The sequence below is a fragment of the Cuculus canorus genome, chromosome 17 (genome assembly GCF_017976375.1).
Source record: "Cuculus canorus isolate bCucCan1 chromosome 17, bCucCan1.pri, whole genome shotgun sequence".
Classification (NCBI taxonomy): Eukaryota; Metazoa; Chordata; class Aves; order Cuculiformes; family Cuculidae; genus Cuculus; species Cuculus canorus.
Genome location: NC_071417.1, coordinates 8,829,757 through 8,842,153, shown reverse-complemented (window position 1 = coordinate 8,842,153; position 12,397 = coordinate 8,829,757). Strand labels below are relative to the sequence as shown.

Sequence of the window (12,397 nt, the reverse complement as noted above, 5' to 3'; positions counted from 1 at the left end):
TCACTGTGCCACCGTGCCCACGCAAATTGGTCCTTCAGACCTGCAAACCCTCCAGCTGCGAAAGGAAACCGCGGAGATGAGCAGAAAAGGAGCACATCCTGCTCTGCTCTGCACTGGGGTGGCCCCACCTTGAGTACTGGTGCAATTTTGGGCACCACAGTAAAGGATCTAAAGCTACCGATGAGCACCCAGAGGAGGGCACGGAGCTGGTGAAGAGTTTAGATGAGAAGCTGTGTGAGGAGCGACTGAAGTCACTTGATCTGTTCAGCCTGGAGGAGATGGAGGGAAGACCTCATCGTGGTTACAGCTTCCTCACAAGGGGAGAGAGAAGCAGGTGCTGAGCTCTTCTCTCTGGACCCGAGGGAATGGCAGGAAGATGTGTCAGGGGAAAGTCAGGTTGGACATAAGGCAAAGGTTCTTCCCTCAGAGGGTGGTGGAGCACTGGAACAGCTCCCAGGGAAGCAGTCACAGCCTGACAATATTCCAGCAGCATTTGGCCAACATCCTCAGCACCACGGGGTGAATGTTTGGATTGTGCTGTGCAGGGACAGGACTTGGACTCGATGGTCCCTGGGGATCCCTCCTAACTCAGGGAATTCTATGATTCTATGGTTCTAAAGAGGTGTGATGTGATGGGCAGAGGAGCATCCTACTGAGACAGCACTGCCCATCCTGCTGCCCATCCCACCCGGAGCTCATCCTGTTCCCACTGGGCAGCCCCCTGCCCCATTCCCTGCCCCACAGCAGAGCAGGAGCAGCTGGGCAGCAGCAGGTCAGTGGCCTCATCCTGCAGACCTGCTCCCACACCCCTGTTCTATCGGAGGATGGAGTGATGAGAAGGTGCCCAGCTCAGCGCAGACCCTCGGTATGCCCGGGTCCACCTCCCCAAAGCCCAGGGCTGCCCAGCCCCACAGCCAGCCCGGCCAGGTGTGGGGCAGGAGCTCAACCCGGGCCGGATCGGGCATTGCACGGTGTGTGGTGCCCTCCAGTGGAGCAGCAGCCCCGGCAGGATGCAACCCTGCACCCCTGGGCCATGCACCGCAGCTGTGCACCATAGCCATGCACCGCAGCCATGTGCCGCACCTGTACGCTGCAGCCATGCACCAGAGCCATGCACCACAGCTATGCACTGCAGCCATGCACTGAACCTGTATGCCACAGCCATGCACCGCAGCCGTGCACCACAGCCCTGCACTGCACCTGTACGCTGCAGCCATGCACCAGAGCCATGCACCACAGTTATGTACTGCAGCCATGCACTGAACCTGTACACTGCAGCCATGCACCGCAGCCATGTGCTGCACCTGTATGCTGCAGCCATGCACCAGAGCCATGAACCACAGCTATGCACTGCAGCCATGCACTGAACCTGTACGCCACAGCCATGCACCGCAGCCATGCACCAGAGCCATGCACCACAGTTATGCACTGCAGCCATGCACTGAACCTGTACACCGCAGCCATACGCTGCAGCCACACACCATCACCACACCCCGCAGCCATGCGCTGCTGGCCACACACCACCGGCTGAGTGCAGGGCTGCCAGGCAGAGGCTCCCCATCTCCACACCAGAGCAGCAACGCCAGGTGCCGCAGCCAACCATGATCATCATCCGCTGCTCGGTGCAGCCCTGCGCGTCTCAGCAGGAACAGGGTGTTCTGTCCTGTTTGTTTCTGCCCTCTTTGTAGCATCTTGGGGCTGCCAGGCTGGCACAGGGGACCGGGAGAGGGGCTGCATGCAGGATGCGTGAGCTCAGCGTGTTGGGTGGCCACCCACTGCTGCACGGCACGGGGAGCAGCGGGTTCGTGCCTCCCTCCCGGAGCCCTGCCTACAGCGCTGCTCTCCCAGCCCGACTCAGTCAATGCCAAGAGGCGGTGAGTCAGCCTTTATTACTAAATAAATAGTCATAGAAATCTTGTGCAAAAAATGTGTGGCAAAAACCATTGGCCTTGGTGAGCGGAGCAGGCACGCGCCCCACACCCTGCCCACGGCAGAATGTCCTGGCACGGCGTGGCCAACAGCCCCAGCTCGGCAAAGCGAAGCAGCGGCGTTGGAGCTCGTCTCTGGGAGCTGGAGATCCCCAGCACCATCAAGACAAGGCTAGAACCCCTCGTCCAGGCTGGACACCAACGAGGAGAGTGGCTGATGGAGGAACAGAGGCTGCACAAATCCCTGAGGAGCAGACAAGCACCATCCAGCCCAGTCCATGATCCCGCTGGCCGTGCCGGGAGCCCAGGCAGAGTCCGTCAGCTCCGAGGGCTGCTGGGCTAGAGCAGGGAGTTTGACACCTGGCCGTGCCGCCGCTCCCGTGCCTCTGCCACCCCCGCAGTCCCCAGCGGCACCACCACCTCCTCTGGCTGGCAGCTCTTGTTGAGCTCCACCACGCGTGGCACCACCACGGACCAGCGATCTGCAGAGACAGCAGGAGTTTGTCAGAGCTGGGAGCCTGCGGCTGCTCCCCACTCCCTGGCCACCCCCACACCACCTGGACCCCAAAGCAAATCTGCTCCTGGGGCTCATCAGAGGCTGCAAGCGGCATTCCAAAGGATGCTCCCAGCCCACGGTGTTGCACTCACCTCTCCGCAGCCGGCCCACAGTGTGGGAGAAGCCATAGTACTGATACGTGTCGCTCTTGCCTGGGTCCTCGCTGATGATGCCCAGATTTTGGTTCCAGTGGGACCAGTTCACCTCATCCACCCTGTAGGGAGGTGGTCAGAGTTGTAGGGGCTGCATGGGGCAGCTGGGAGCCAAGGTGGCAGCTCCTGCATCCAGCCCACCACCAGCACGACCAGCTGGCCCCAGATTAGTACAAACTCCCCAGCCAATGAACACACAGCGCCAGCACCCCAAAATGCTGCTCTCCGGTTAGGAGAGGCTCGGCTGCTCCCAGTCCCCATCTCCCCAGGGGACCCGCCTTTACCTGAAGCACCAGCGGCGGTCGGGTGTCCCATTGGTGCCCTTGCCCACGGTGACCATCTCCCCTGAGCGGAAAGCTCTCCGCAGGAACACAGGGAAGGAGCGTTCGATGTCCAGGATGGTGGTGGCCCACTGCCAGGGACATGAGGCATCCCTCAGCCACTTGGGGATGGAGGCATGGGAGCCCCTCACCCACGTGGTGCTGCTTTGATGGAGCTTGGGGTGCTGCAGCACAGCTCCGGGGGTGGTACCTGCAGCTTCCAGATGTGCTTGCTCTCCTTGGAGACTTGGCCCACGGTTTCACCCATGAGAGCGATGAGCATGTTGAGGAGGAGCACGAAGGTGAGGATGATGTAGGTGACGAGGAGGATGATGAAGACACCGGGGTACTTGGCACTCTCGAGCATCTCCAGGTCACCCATGCCAATGGTGAGCTTGAAGAGGTCAAGCAGGAAGGTGCTGAAGGTCTGGCTGTCCCGGCAGGAGGGGTAGGTGGGCACCGTGCAGTTGGATTGCTCCTCGCTGCAGGACTCGCTGCTGGGACATGGGTTGAGGAGGGACACCAGAGCTGGAGGAGGAAGGACGGGGCAGCGAGTTCATGGGAGCAGCAGCGAGAATGGGGCTCAGGATGGGTCCCCGTGTGGCACTGTGCTGGCTGAGTCCCTGTCCCTCTCCACCACAGAAGGAAGCAAAGGCTGAGCCTGCAGGCGGGTAGGACAGAGCAGGGGCACCACAACCCCCTGCCTAGCCATGTCACACCAAGCCACAGGGCTCATCCTTCCCCCCAGCCTCAGCTCGCTGGCCAGGTGCCTACCTGATGCGTAGCCAATCATGAAGAGCAAGTAGACCAGGAGGAAGCGGAAAAGGTCTTTGAAGAGGATCTGCGAGTGATGAAGAGAGGAGTGAGATGTGCTGGACCACAGCACCCAGCTGTGTGCCGGGGCACCATTGCCAAGCCATGCCACAGGGATAAGAGCAGGGCACTGGTGAGCCACTAGAGACCCCAAGCGAGCATGGAGAACCCTCCTTTTGAGCCACACATCCATAGGAGAAGCAGCCCTGATGGGGAAGGAGAAGAGTCCCAACTCCACTGGACCTTCTGGATCATGATGCTGTATGTCCCTGTCAGCTTGAGCCCCCGAGTGAAGTACAGTGCGTTCATCCAGCCCAGGACCAGCGCAAAGACCATGACTGCCAGGTACGCCTCAATGCCGCCCAAGTACAGCCCCGCTGTGACGATCACCAGCACCGAGTAGATGAAGCTGGAGGAGAATCGGGGTCAGGTCCTGCACCACTATCTACTGCTCCTGCAAGACCTGGAGTACTGTGGCCTGTGATCCAGGGGATTCCACGTACTAGAGCAGCTGGAAGGAGCCATCGATGAAGAAGGAGTTCACACCTGGACACTTCTTCATGAACAGATCTTTGATCTGGGGGGGAGAGAGGGAGAGGTTGAGGGAAGCTTTGGGGAACAAACCCCTGCGCAGCAGGGTCCCAGTGTCCAGGAGGCATCGTGGCAGGGGCTGATGCCTCAGGACACAGGGCTGTCACCCTCGAGTCGCTCCATGTGTGGAGATCATGAGGGTTCGGCTGTTCCATGGGAGGACCCCTCGCCTCGCCCCACTGACATTTGTGAAGAAGAAGAGGATGCCGGTGAGAAGGGTGATGATCTCCCCAGCCAGGCGCAGGTAGTCGGCGGTGGTGGTGTACGGGTAGGGGGGCTGCAGGGAAAGGACAGAGCTGAGCTGCTCCACCATCCTGGGGCAAGCGGGGCTGCTTGGGGCAGCCCATGGGGCTGTGCCACAGGACTCACAGGGCCTTCCATGGGGCGGTAGTAGGCGACGAGGGTGAAGATGACCATGGCACAGAGGTAGGAGATCACACTGATGTAGAAGGAGACGGCTCCAAACTTGCGCCACTTGTCACGCAGCAACTCGTTGATGGGCTCCACGGCCAACATTTCGTGGCGGTTCTGGTGGGACACGGGTGCTATCAGTGGGGACCTGGCCCCATGGCTCCCCTCTCGTTCTCCCCAGCCTCTACGCACCTCAATCTTGCTGTTGTAGACGAGGATCTCCAGCACAGACACCTCCTCTCCGCAGGTGTCCAGTGAGGAGAGGTCGTAGAGGGAGGAGTAGACAGGGCCATACGCCCAGTCCTTGAACTTCCGTGAGAGGTGCCGGGCGTCCTCATCTGTGATTTCCCTCCGGATGATGTGCTGGAAGATCTGCCAAAAGGAAGGTGCTTACTTGCAGGCAGACCTGCACCTGGCCCCTGGGGCACCCCGCTATCTCCCACCCCACCCCAGGCACATCCCCTCCTGCTGATGAGCACCCCAACCCACCGCTGCACCCCAGGCACGTCTCCTCCTGCCGACGAGCACCCCAACCCATGTCTGCACCCACCCCAGGGTGCTCCTAGGGTGCAGGGACCCCGTTGCAGTTGTAGCCTCCCTGGCTGCTGCAGCTTCTGCATTTCTAATCCCCTAGAGGATGAGGGCAAGTGAAGGGAAAGGATGGGATGTGATGAAGACCTGGGGTTAATTAGGGAAAGCTTAATTAGCCAGGTTAATAGGCTGTACGTATGGGTTGCCAGTATCACCTACAGAGAGAAGCTGTGCAGCTCACTGCTGGCAAGGATGTGCACTGAGTGTGACAGGTCTCAGCCAAGAGTTGACAGGGGCTCAGGGGACAGCAGGGCAGATGGGTCCCACCTCGGAGGAGTCCCCGTACCCCAATCTTGCCCGTCTTGGCAGCCATCATGAGTGGGGAGAGGCCGTCGTTGTTGAGCAGTGCCTCCAGGTTGGTGTCAGGGAAGAGCTTGGCGCACTTGACGAGGAGCAGGTCATACATCTTGGTGACGAACTTGGTGTTTTCGCGGGTGTTGTCAGCTATGGCAACCAGGGCGTGCAGCACGGTGTTGCCACGAGAGTCCTGGCGCCGCAGATCCGCCTGCTTGTGCCCATTCTCCGTCAGGTAGTGCACAATGTGGGGCTGGTTGGTACAGGCAGCCAGCGAGAGGGGCAGCTCACCTGTGCGGACAGCACGGCGTTGGGGTACCCATCACCCTCACCCCACCATGGGGATGTCCCCATGGCTCACCCGGTCCCCCCGGGTTACCCACCGGCTCCCTCCCTGCTCACCAAAGTAGAAGTAGCCACCTTCATCCTTGGGCTGGAAGAAGCGTCCACGGGCTTGGGCATGTACATCTGCTCCCTTCTCCACCAGCAGCTCCACATAGTGCTTGCAGCGGCGCTCGATGGCAATGTGCAGGGCTGTCTGACCTGCGCCGCCGGCACCCATCACCCTCTGCCTCGCTTCACAATTTCCCTCAGCAATTCAGTCTTCCTGGGATATCTGCTGCTCCAGTCTCCAACTCTCCCCAGAGCTCCACTGCCTCCCAGGAGTCCTCGCTCCTCTGGTCCCCAAGCCCTTCAGTATCTTCCATCCTCCCCAGGGTCCCCAATGTATCATTCCCTATCCTCTTCAGGGTCCCCACTGCATCATTCCCAAACCTCCCCAGCACTCTCCATTCTCCTCAAGGTCCCTACTGTTACAGTCCCCAACCTCTCAGGCATCCTCCAACCTCCTCAACGCCCACGCTGCTCCAGTCTTCAACCTCTCAAGCTTCCTCCAACCTTCTCAAGGTCCCTGCCGCACCATTTCCCACCCTCCCCAGCACCCTCCATCCTCCCCAGCACCCTCCACACTGAACCATTTCCCAACCTCCCCAGCACCTTCCATCCTCAAGGTCTCTACTGTTCCAGCCCTCAATCTCCCAAGCATCCTCTATCCTCCTCAAAGACCCTGCTGCTCCAGTGGCCAGCTCCAGGCTGGCCAAGGCCCCACAACCCCCTACCTCGGTAGTAGACATCCCTGAAGGGTGAGTTGATGAACTCCCGCATGTTGCCTGTCTTCTCAGCGATGTCGAGGAGGATGGGGATGGTGTCGTTCCTGCCCCCGCTCAGGTTGAGCAGCGCCTTGGGCAGGCAGGTCTTCCCCGTGGAGGGCTCTGGGAGCACAGGGTGTTGAGGAGGGGCCAGGTGAGCCCTCAAGGCTATGGAAGCACCCACTCCTGCCCTCTTTGGCCAAACCTCAGCTCCTCCCGAGCACTGCACGCCACAGCCCCCCTGTGCATCACCATCCCCATGAGGACATGGGGACCACTGGTGGCCCAGCATTGCCCCGGTACCACAGGGGTTCCAGGGCAGAGCCAACCCCAGGTGCTCACCTCGAAAATCCTCATCTGTGAGGCGCTTCTTGTGGGTGAGGAGGAAGGAGAGGAGCCCATCCAGGCCATCTGGAGACCCCCGGGAGACGATGTCAAAGAGGATGGGTCTGTTGAAGACCTTGAGAACCGGAGGTGGGTTGGGAGCCGGCCCCTTGGCGCTCGGTGCCTGCTTCCTGTGGGAGAAGTGCCAGGCTGGGAACTGGAGCCGCTGCCTCAGTTTCCCACCCGTGCAATGAACTCGAGGGTGCTTAGCTGCCGGTGAAAGGCAGGGGGGACCCTCCAGGTGAGGTCACCCATGGGACCAGGGCAGCCTCCCCACCCACAGCACCCCAGTTCTCCCAATATCCCACCTCCCAGTTTCACCCACAGGGGCTGGTGGGCACCTTGCCAGCTCCCAGGCGGGTGCTGCAGCGTTTTGGGCCACCAGCAGGAAGAGACCACGGGTTCAGCCACGCTCCAGTGCTTCGGATGAAGCCAGACCGGTCTGAGCAGTTGGTGAAAGAAGGACAGGCTGGGGACAACCAGCCCACTCCAGGCACCAGGAACAGGGGGAGCGGAGATGGCGGCTGCCCCAGCTGGGCATCCCTGGGGGCACGTGGGGCATCCCGGACACCTCCACCCACCCGCATCCCTGCCCACCCAGGGGACTGAACTCCGGATGGGGCAAGGGGACACCCCACCGCCCCCAAACCCGGCTGCACCCCTGGCGTGGGGACAGCGGCGGGGGCCACGGCGGCTGCCCCAGGTGCCCGGCACAGAGGGGCATTGTGTGCCCAGCCATGGGCTGCCCCCCTCCCAGCTCCGGTTTCCTGGTGCAAGGAGGGTGGAGGCCCTCCTGAAAAGCCCTTTCATGCCGGGAAGCCAGACAGCCGCACCGGCCAGGGGAGCGGCTGGCGCACAGAGCCTCTTTCACGGGGCTGGTAAGGGGGAAGGGGAGCCGCGCTCGCAGCCCCATACACCGAGGGGCTGCGGACCCCCACCACGGCACGACAGGACACGGCACAGCCCAGCGCTGCCATTGGGACAGGCTGGGAGCTGCCCCTGTGAGAGCTATGGGGGGGTCTATCGCCATCCCCAGCTGCCTGGCACCCCCATATTTGCAGTGCTGTGCCCCACGCGCCCAGCGTGTCCCCCACCCCATCACTCCCTGCCGGCATTGGCGTGCATGGACATCCCTGTACTCACTCCACAACCCTCCTTCGCCAGCGCTTGTTGTCGCTGGGGTGATGGCGGTAGGTGCCGTAGTCAAAGAGAGAGTCCATGGGGGCTTTCTTGGGCGCGGGGACCACAGCCGACTCGTAGATGGTGGCCTCCAGCAGCTCCATGGGCTTTGGGGCACCTTTCCGGAACGCTCCGTGGAATTTCATGCGGAGGTTTTGCTTTCCATCCCCAGTACCAGGGGGACCTCGGGCTGCCTCGGCAGGGGATGGAGTGTCCTCGCTCTCAAACAGGTTGGCCAGTGAGGAAAGCGGGAAGGAGTCGTTCTGGAGGGACCCATCGTCCCCCAGGCCCTCGCCAGCATCGCTGCTCATGGCACGCGGTGGGTCTTCAGCGTCTGCCATGCTCCCTGGCTGGGGGACAGGCATGAGGAGCCTGGCTGGGTGACTCTGACCCCCAGCTGCTTCCACGAGAGCAGAAGACCCGGCAGAGGAAAACCCAGCGTCACCCTCTATCAACCCCTGTCCCCCCCACCCTTCCCCATGGGTCTCCGTGCCCCCATGCTCAGCCCCACGGTGGGAGCAGGTCCCGCATCAACCCCAGCAGTGGTTGGGGCCAGCAGGACACCCCGCAGCCCAAGGTCCCCCAGCCCATCCTGCCTGCTCCGATGCTCCCCAGCGCCCACCTACCCAGCTGCAGGGACCCCTCGTGTCTGCAGGGCCCCACCGGCTGCAGCGCTGCTTCCAAGCGCAGCCGTAATGGGCGAGGGTGAGCTCAGCCCCGCGGACTCTCCCCGCTGTGGTTGCCTTGGGTGCAGCCCAGGACAGGGCACAGAGCAGACCCTGTGTGCTCCAATCCGCCGCCCAAGGAAAGAAAACATTCCTGGGATACACCCTGTGCACGGACAAGCTCCCAGAGGCAGTGGGGAGCTGCCACGGCGGCGGGGCTGGGAGAGGGGCTCAGACTGGTCCCTCGTATCCCACTGCTCCTGCAGCCCTGAGGGGGCTCGGTGGGACCTGGCTCTGGGTGCCCATGGTGATGGCAATGCCATGCTGGGCACCAGGGGGGGGACAGACATGGCACAGGGGGGCTGCAGCACGCAAGAGGGCAGGAACAGCGGTTAGGACAAGAAATTATGGGTTTAGGTTGCCCAGAGGCAGTAGGGACTGCAAGAGATGCATGCTCCCAGCAAAGCAGTGCCCCATACCACAAGTACCATCATCCCCTGCCCAACAGGTTCCTTCAGGCTGGCAGCGCTGGCAGGGGCACGGCGAGGCAGGGCAGAGAGGTGAGGGACCCCCAGGTTGTTCTCCAGCACTGTTTTCTACCAAAACACACCCACAAAACACATCAGTGCTACAGCTCAGCTAAACTCCTGCCTCTGGGAAGCTCAGCCCTCTCTGCGGGTCCCAGGACAGAAAAAGCAGCCTGGAAACATGTTATTTTCTGCTGAGCTGCAGCTTTGTACAATCAGTCATAATGGCAGGCTGGGTCCTCCCGGGGCAGGCAGGGATCTCTGTTGGATAACATCCTTCTAATTAGGCAGCTTGTCCCACAGGCACCCATGGCAGCCCCACGGAGGGGGGCACACGATGCTCCCACAGAAACAAGGGATGCAAGCAGCCCCAAAATCCTGTTGCAATCATGAGCCCTCTCCTCCGTGCCACCCTAGGGGATAACTAGCAGGGATGGTGCAGCCTTGGGTGGCACCAAGTGGGGATGGCACAGTCCTGGGTGGTACCCAGGGGGGACAGTGCAGCCCCAGGAGACATGTGGCAAGCCGCAGAGCCAACACAATATCTCCTCTTTGCTGACATTCCTGCCATCACCCTCTCTGCAAGAAATTCCACAAGCACCTGCCAAAGCCGGCAGGTCCCACACTCCAACCCCAGGCAAACACGGGCCCTTGCAGGGTGGATTGGACAAGAGAGACGAGGGGGTTGCTAAGCGTGCCAACCCCAAAGGTTGTGCAGGGGGATGGAGCACCCAACTCCTCGGCTGTGCCAGGTCTCCGAGCCCTGAGACAAGCACAGCGTGAGGGAAAACCCAAACACGGCGCGGGCTGTCACGTGGCCAGAGCCCAGCGCAGAGCCGGGGAGCCACTGGCATAGGACACTGTTCTCTGTAGGACATCGGCACAGGGGCTCAGATGGGTGCAAGGCAGCCCTGAGGATACTCGCAAGGCTGAAGCCCAGGCTGCCGCAAGCCAGAAGCGAGGGGACTCATGGAAAGGGCAAGTGGGGCTGGGAGCCGGCGCTGCCACCAGTGACCGGGGCAGGAAGCTTGTGTCGGAAATGACAGGCTCACCGGCCGGTGCCGTCAGCCTGGGTGCTCCCCTGAGCACAGCTGCTGCCAGGAAAGGTGTTGTCAATAAGGTTTTATTTGGCTTGTTAGTTATTTGGGTTCTTATTTTTCAGACTTCCTCACCCCACGGAATAAATGAGTCAAGGAGCAGCTCATTCCGTGCCAAGGCTCATCAGCATGGCCCCAGCTCTGGCATCCAACACAAACCCTCCCACCCACTCCCCAACGTGTGCTCCCACCTCTCCCCAGCTCTCCACCAAGTTACCCCCCAGCCAGATCAGCATCCCCAGTTAATCCCTCACTCCAGCCCATCACATGGATGTTGGCGCTCGCATGGGGATGCGTGGGGACCTGCCTGGGCGGGTGGCAGGGAGGACACCCCGTTAGCTTTTGCCACATGAAAGTGTTCCTCAAACTAAAGCACGGCAGGCTTCGGGTAGGAGTGAATCACTGCAACCGCAGCGTGTTAATGTTCAGCCCCGGTGGAAACGCTCATCCGGAGCGAACCAGCCACCTTCCAAAATAAACCGCACCACTGGGACTGCGCTCACCTGGGCGACAGCTATGGACTTGGTGGGGTCCAGCGGATGAAGTTCAAAGCTGTTGGTAATCCTGTCCCCAAAGCTCCCTGTGGGAATGGACCCAGCACCTCACCCTCAGAGCGGTGAGCCCCGAAAAAGGCCAGGCAGGTCAGGGCCCCACGGTGCCACGGAGAGCCCATGGGGATGCACCCTGCATTGCCCATCCTGCAGCCCTGTCCTCATCCCATCCTGCCCCAGCCTCCATGTCCTCCCCCAAGGGTTCTATTCTCTGCCTCGGGAGCTCCATCCTGCCCTGGACCCTGTGTCCTGCCCATGGTGTCCATCCCCAGCCTCGAGGGCACCGTTCTCTGCTCCAGGGGCTGCATCCTGCCTGGAGGCTTCACGCTCTGCCCTGGGGGCTCCATCTTGACCCAGACTCCATCCCCTGCCCCAGGGGCTGCACCTTACTTAGGGGCTCCATCCCCTGCCCCAGGGGCTCCATCCTGCCCTGGACCCCATGTCCTGCTCCAGGGGCTCCATACCCTCTCCTGGAGACTCCATTCTGCCCTGGACACCATACTCAGCTCTGGGGGCTCCATACCCTCTCCTGGGGACTCCATCCTGCCCCAGACACCATACCCAGCTCTAGGGGCTCCATCCTACTGAGGCACTCCATCCCCTGTCCCTGATCCCACATCCTACCCCAGGGGCTCCATCCCCTGCCCCAGGGGCTTCATTCTGCTCTGGACCCTGTCACCTGCCCGGGGGGGCTCCATCCCCTCCCCTAGAGGGTCACCCTCTCCCATGGGCTCCATCCTCTACTCCGGACCCCATTCTCTCCCAGGGTCTCCACCCTCTACCCTGGACCCCATCCTTTCCCGGGGGATCCATCCTCAACTCTGGACCCCATCTTCTCCCGGGGATCCCATCCTCTACCCCGGACCGCACCCTCCCCCTGGGGCTCCATCCCGCCCCGTGCCCGTATCCCGCCCGGTACCTGGTCCCGGTCCAGCCGCTCCCCGCTCCGCTCCGGTCCCAGCGGCGCCGCCGAGTCCCGCGGGGCCGGACCCGGAGCAGCCCCTCCCCGCTCCGCTCCGCTCCGGGGGCGGCCCCGGTCCCGGCCCCCGCCCTGCCCGCCCCGGGGCTGCCCCTGGGAACGATCTCCGAGCACCAGCCCCAAAACCAGACCCCCAACCAACCACCTGAACCACCTCCACCAAAGAACAGCCCCCCCCGAAACTGTCCCGAAAGAAGCCACTCCTTAAAAA

General features: G+C 61.9%; 1 protein-coding gene across 6 annotated transcripts; it reads right to left on the bottom strand.

Moving 5' to 3' along the window:
• Positions 1–1,878: 1,878 nt before the first annotated feature.
• Positions 1,879–12,213, bottom strand: TRPV4 (transient receptor potential cation channel subfamily V member 4). 6 transcript variants are annotated; one of them, XM_054082003.1, is made up of 18 exons: positions 12,127–12,211; positions 11,160–11,236; positions 9,521–9,628; positions 8,332–8,717; positions 7,147–7,319; positions 6,775–6,927; positions 6,059–6,199; positions 5,649–5,947; positions 4,964–5,143; positions 4,730–4,888; positions 4,545–4,637; positions 4,273–4,346; positions 4,013–4,178; positions 3,731–3,797; positions 3,168–3,484; positions 2,921–3,048; positions 2,577–2,698; positions 1,879–2,410 (listed from the first exon to the last, which is right to left on the bottom strand). In XM_054082003.1, the coding sequence occupies exons 3-18, from the start codon at positions 9,524–9,526 to the stop codon at positions 2,268–2,270; spliced, it is 2,607 nt and encodes an 868-aa protein (XP_053937978.1). In that variant the 5' UTR covers positions 9,527–9,628; positions 11,160–11,236; positions 12,127–12,211; the 3' UTR covers positions 1,879–2,267. The 6 variants fall into 6 exon arrangements, 5 of the variants coding, with proteins under 5 accessions (XP_053937978.1, XP_053937979.1, XP_053937980.1 ...); XR_008452689.1 differs by having other exon boundaries at positions 2,276–2,410; positions 3,168–3,450; positions 12,127–12,213; XM_054082004.1 differs by lacking the exon at positions 9,521–9,628.
• Between the last annotated feature and the right edge of the window lie 184 nt (positions 12,214–12,397).

Coding starts and splice junctions, on each gene's coding strand:
- TRPV4 (XM_054082003.1), bottom strand. Junction 7,320..8,331: donor TGGCGAAGGAGGGTTGTGGA/GTGAGTACAGGG, acceptor CTTCTCCCACAG/GAAGCAGGCACCGAGCGCCA. Junction 2,411..2,576: donor TGTGGGCCGGCTGCGGAGAG/GTGAGTGCAACA, acceptor CTGTCTCTGCAG/ATCGCTGGTCCGTGGTGGTG.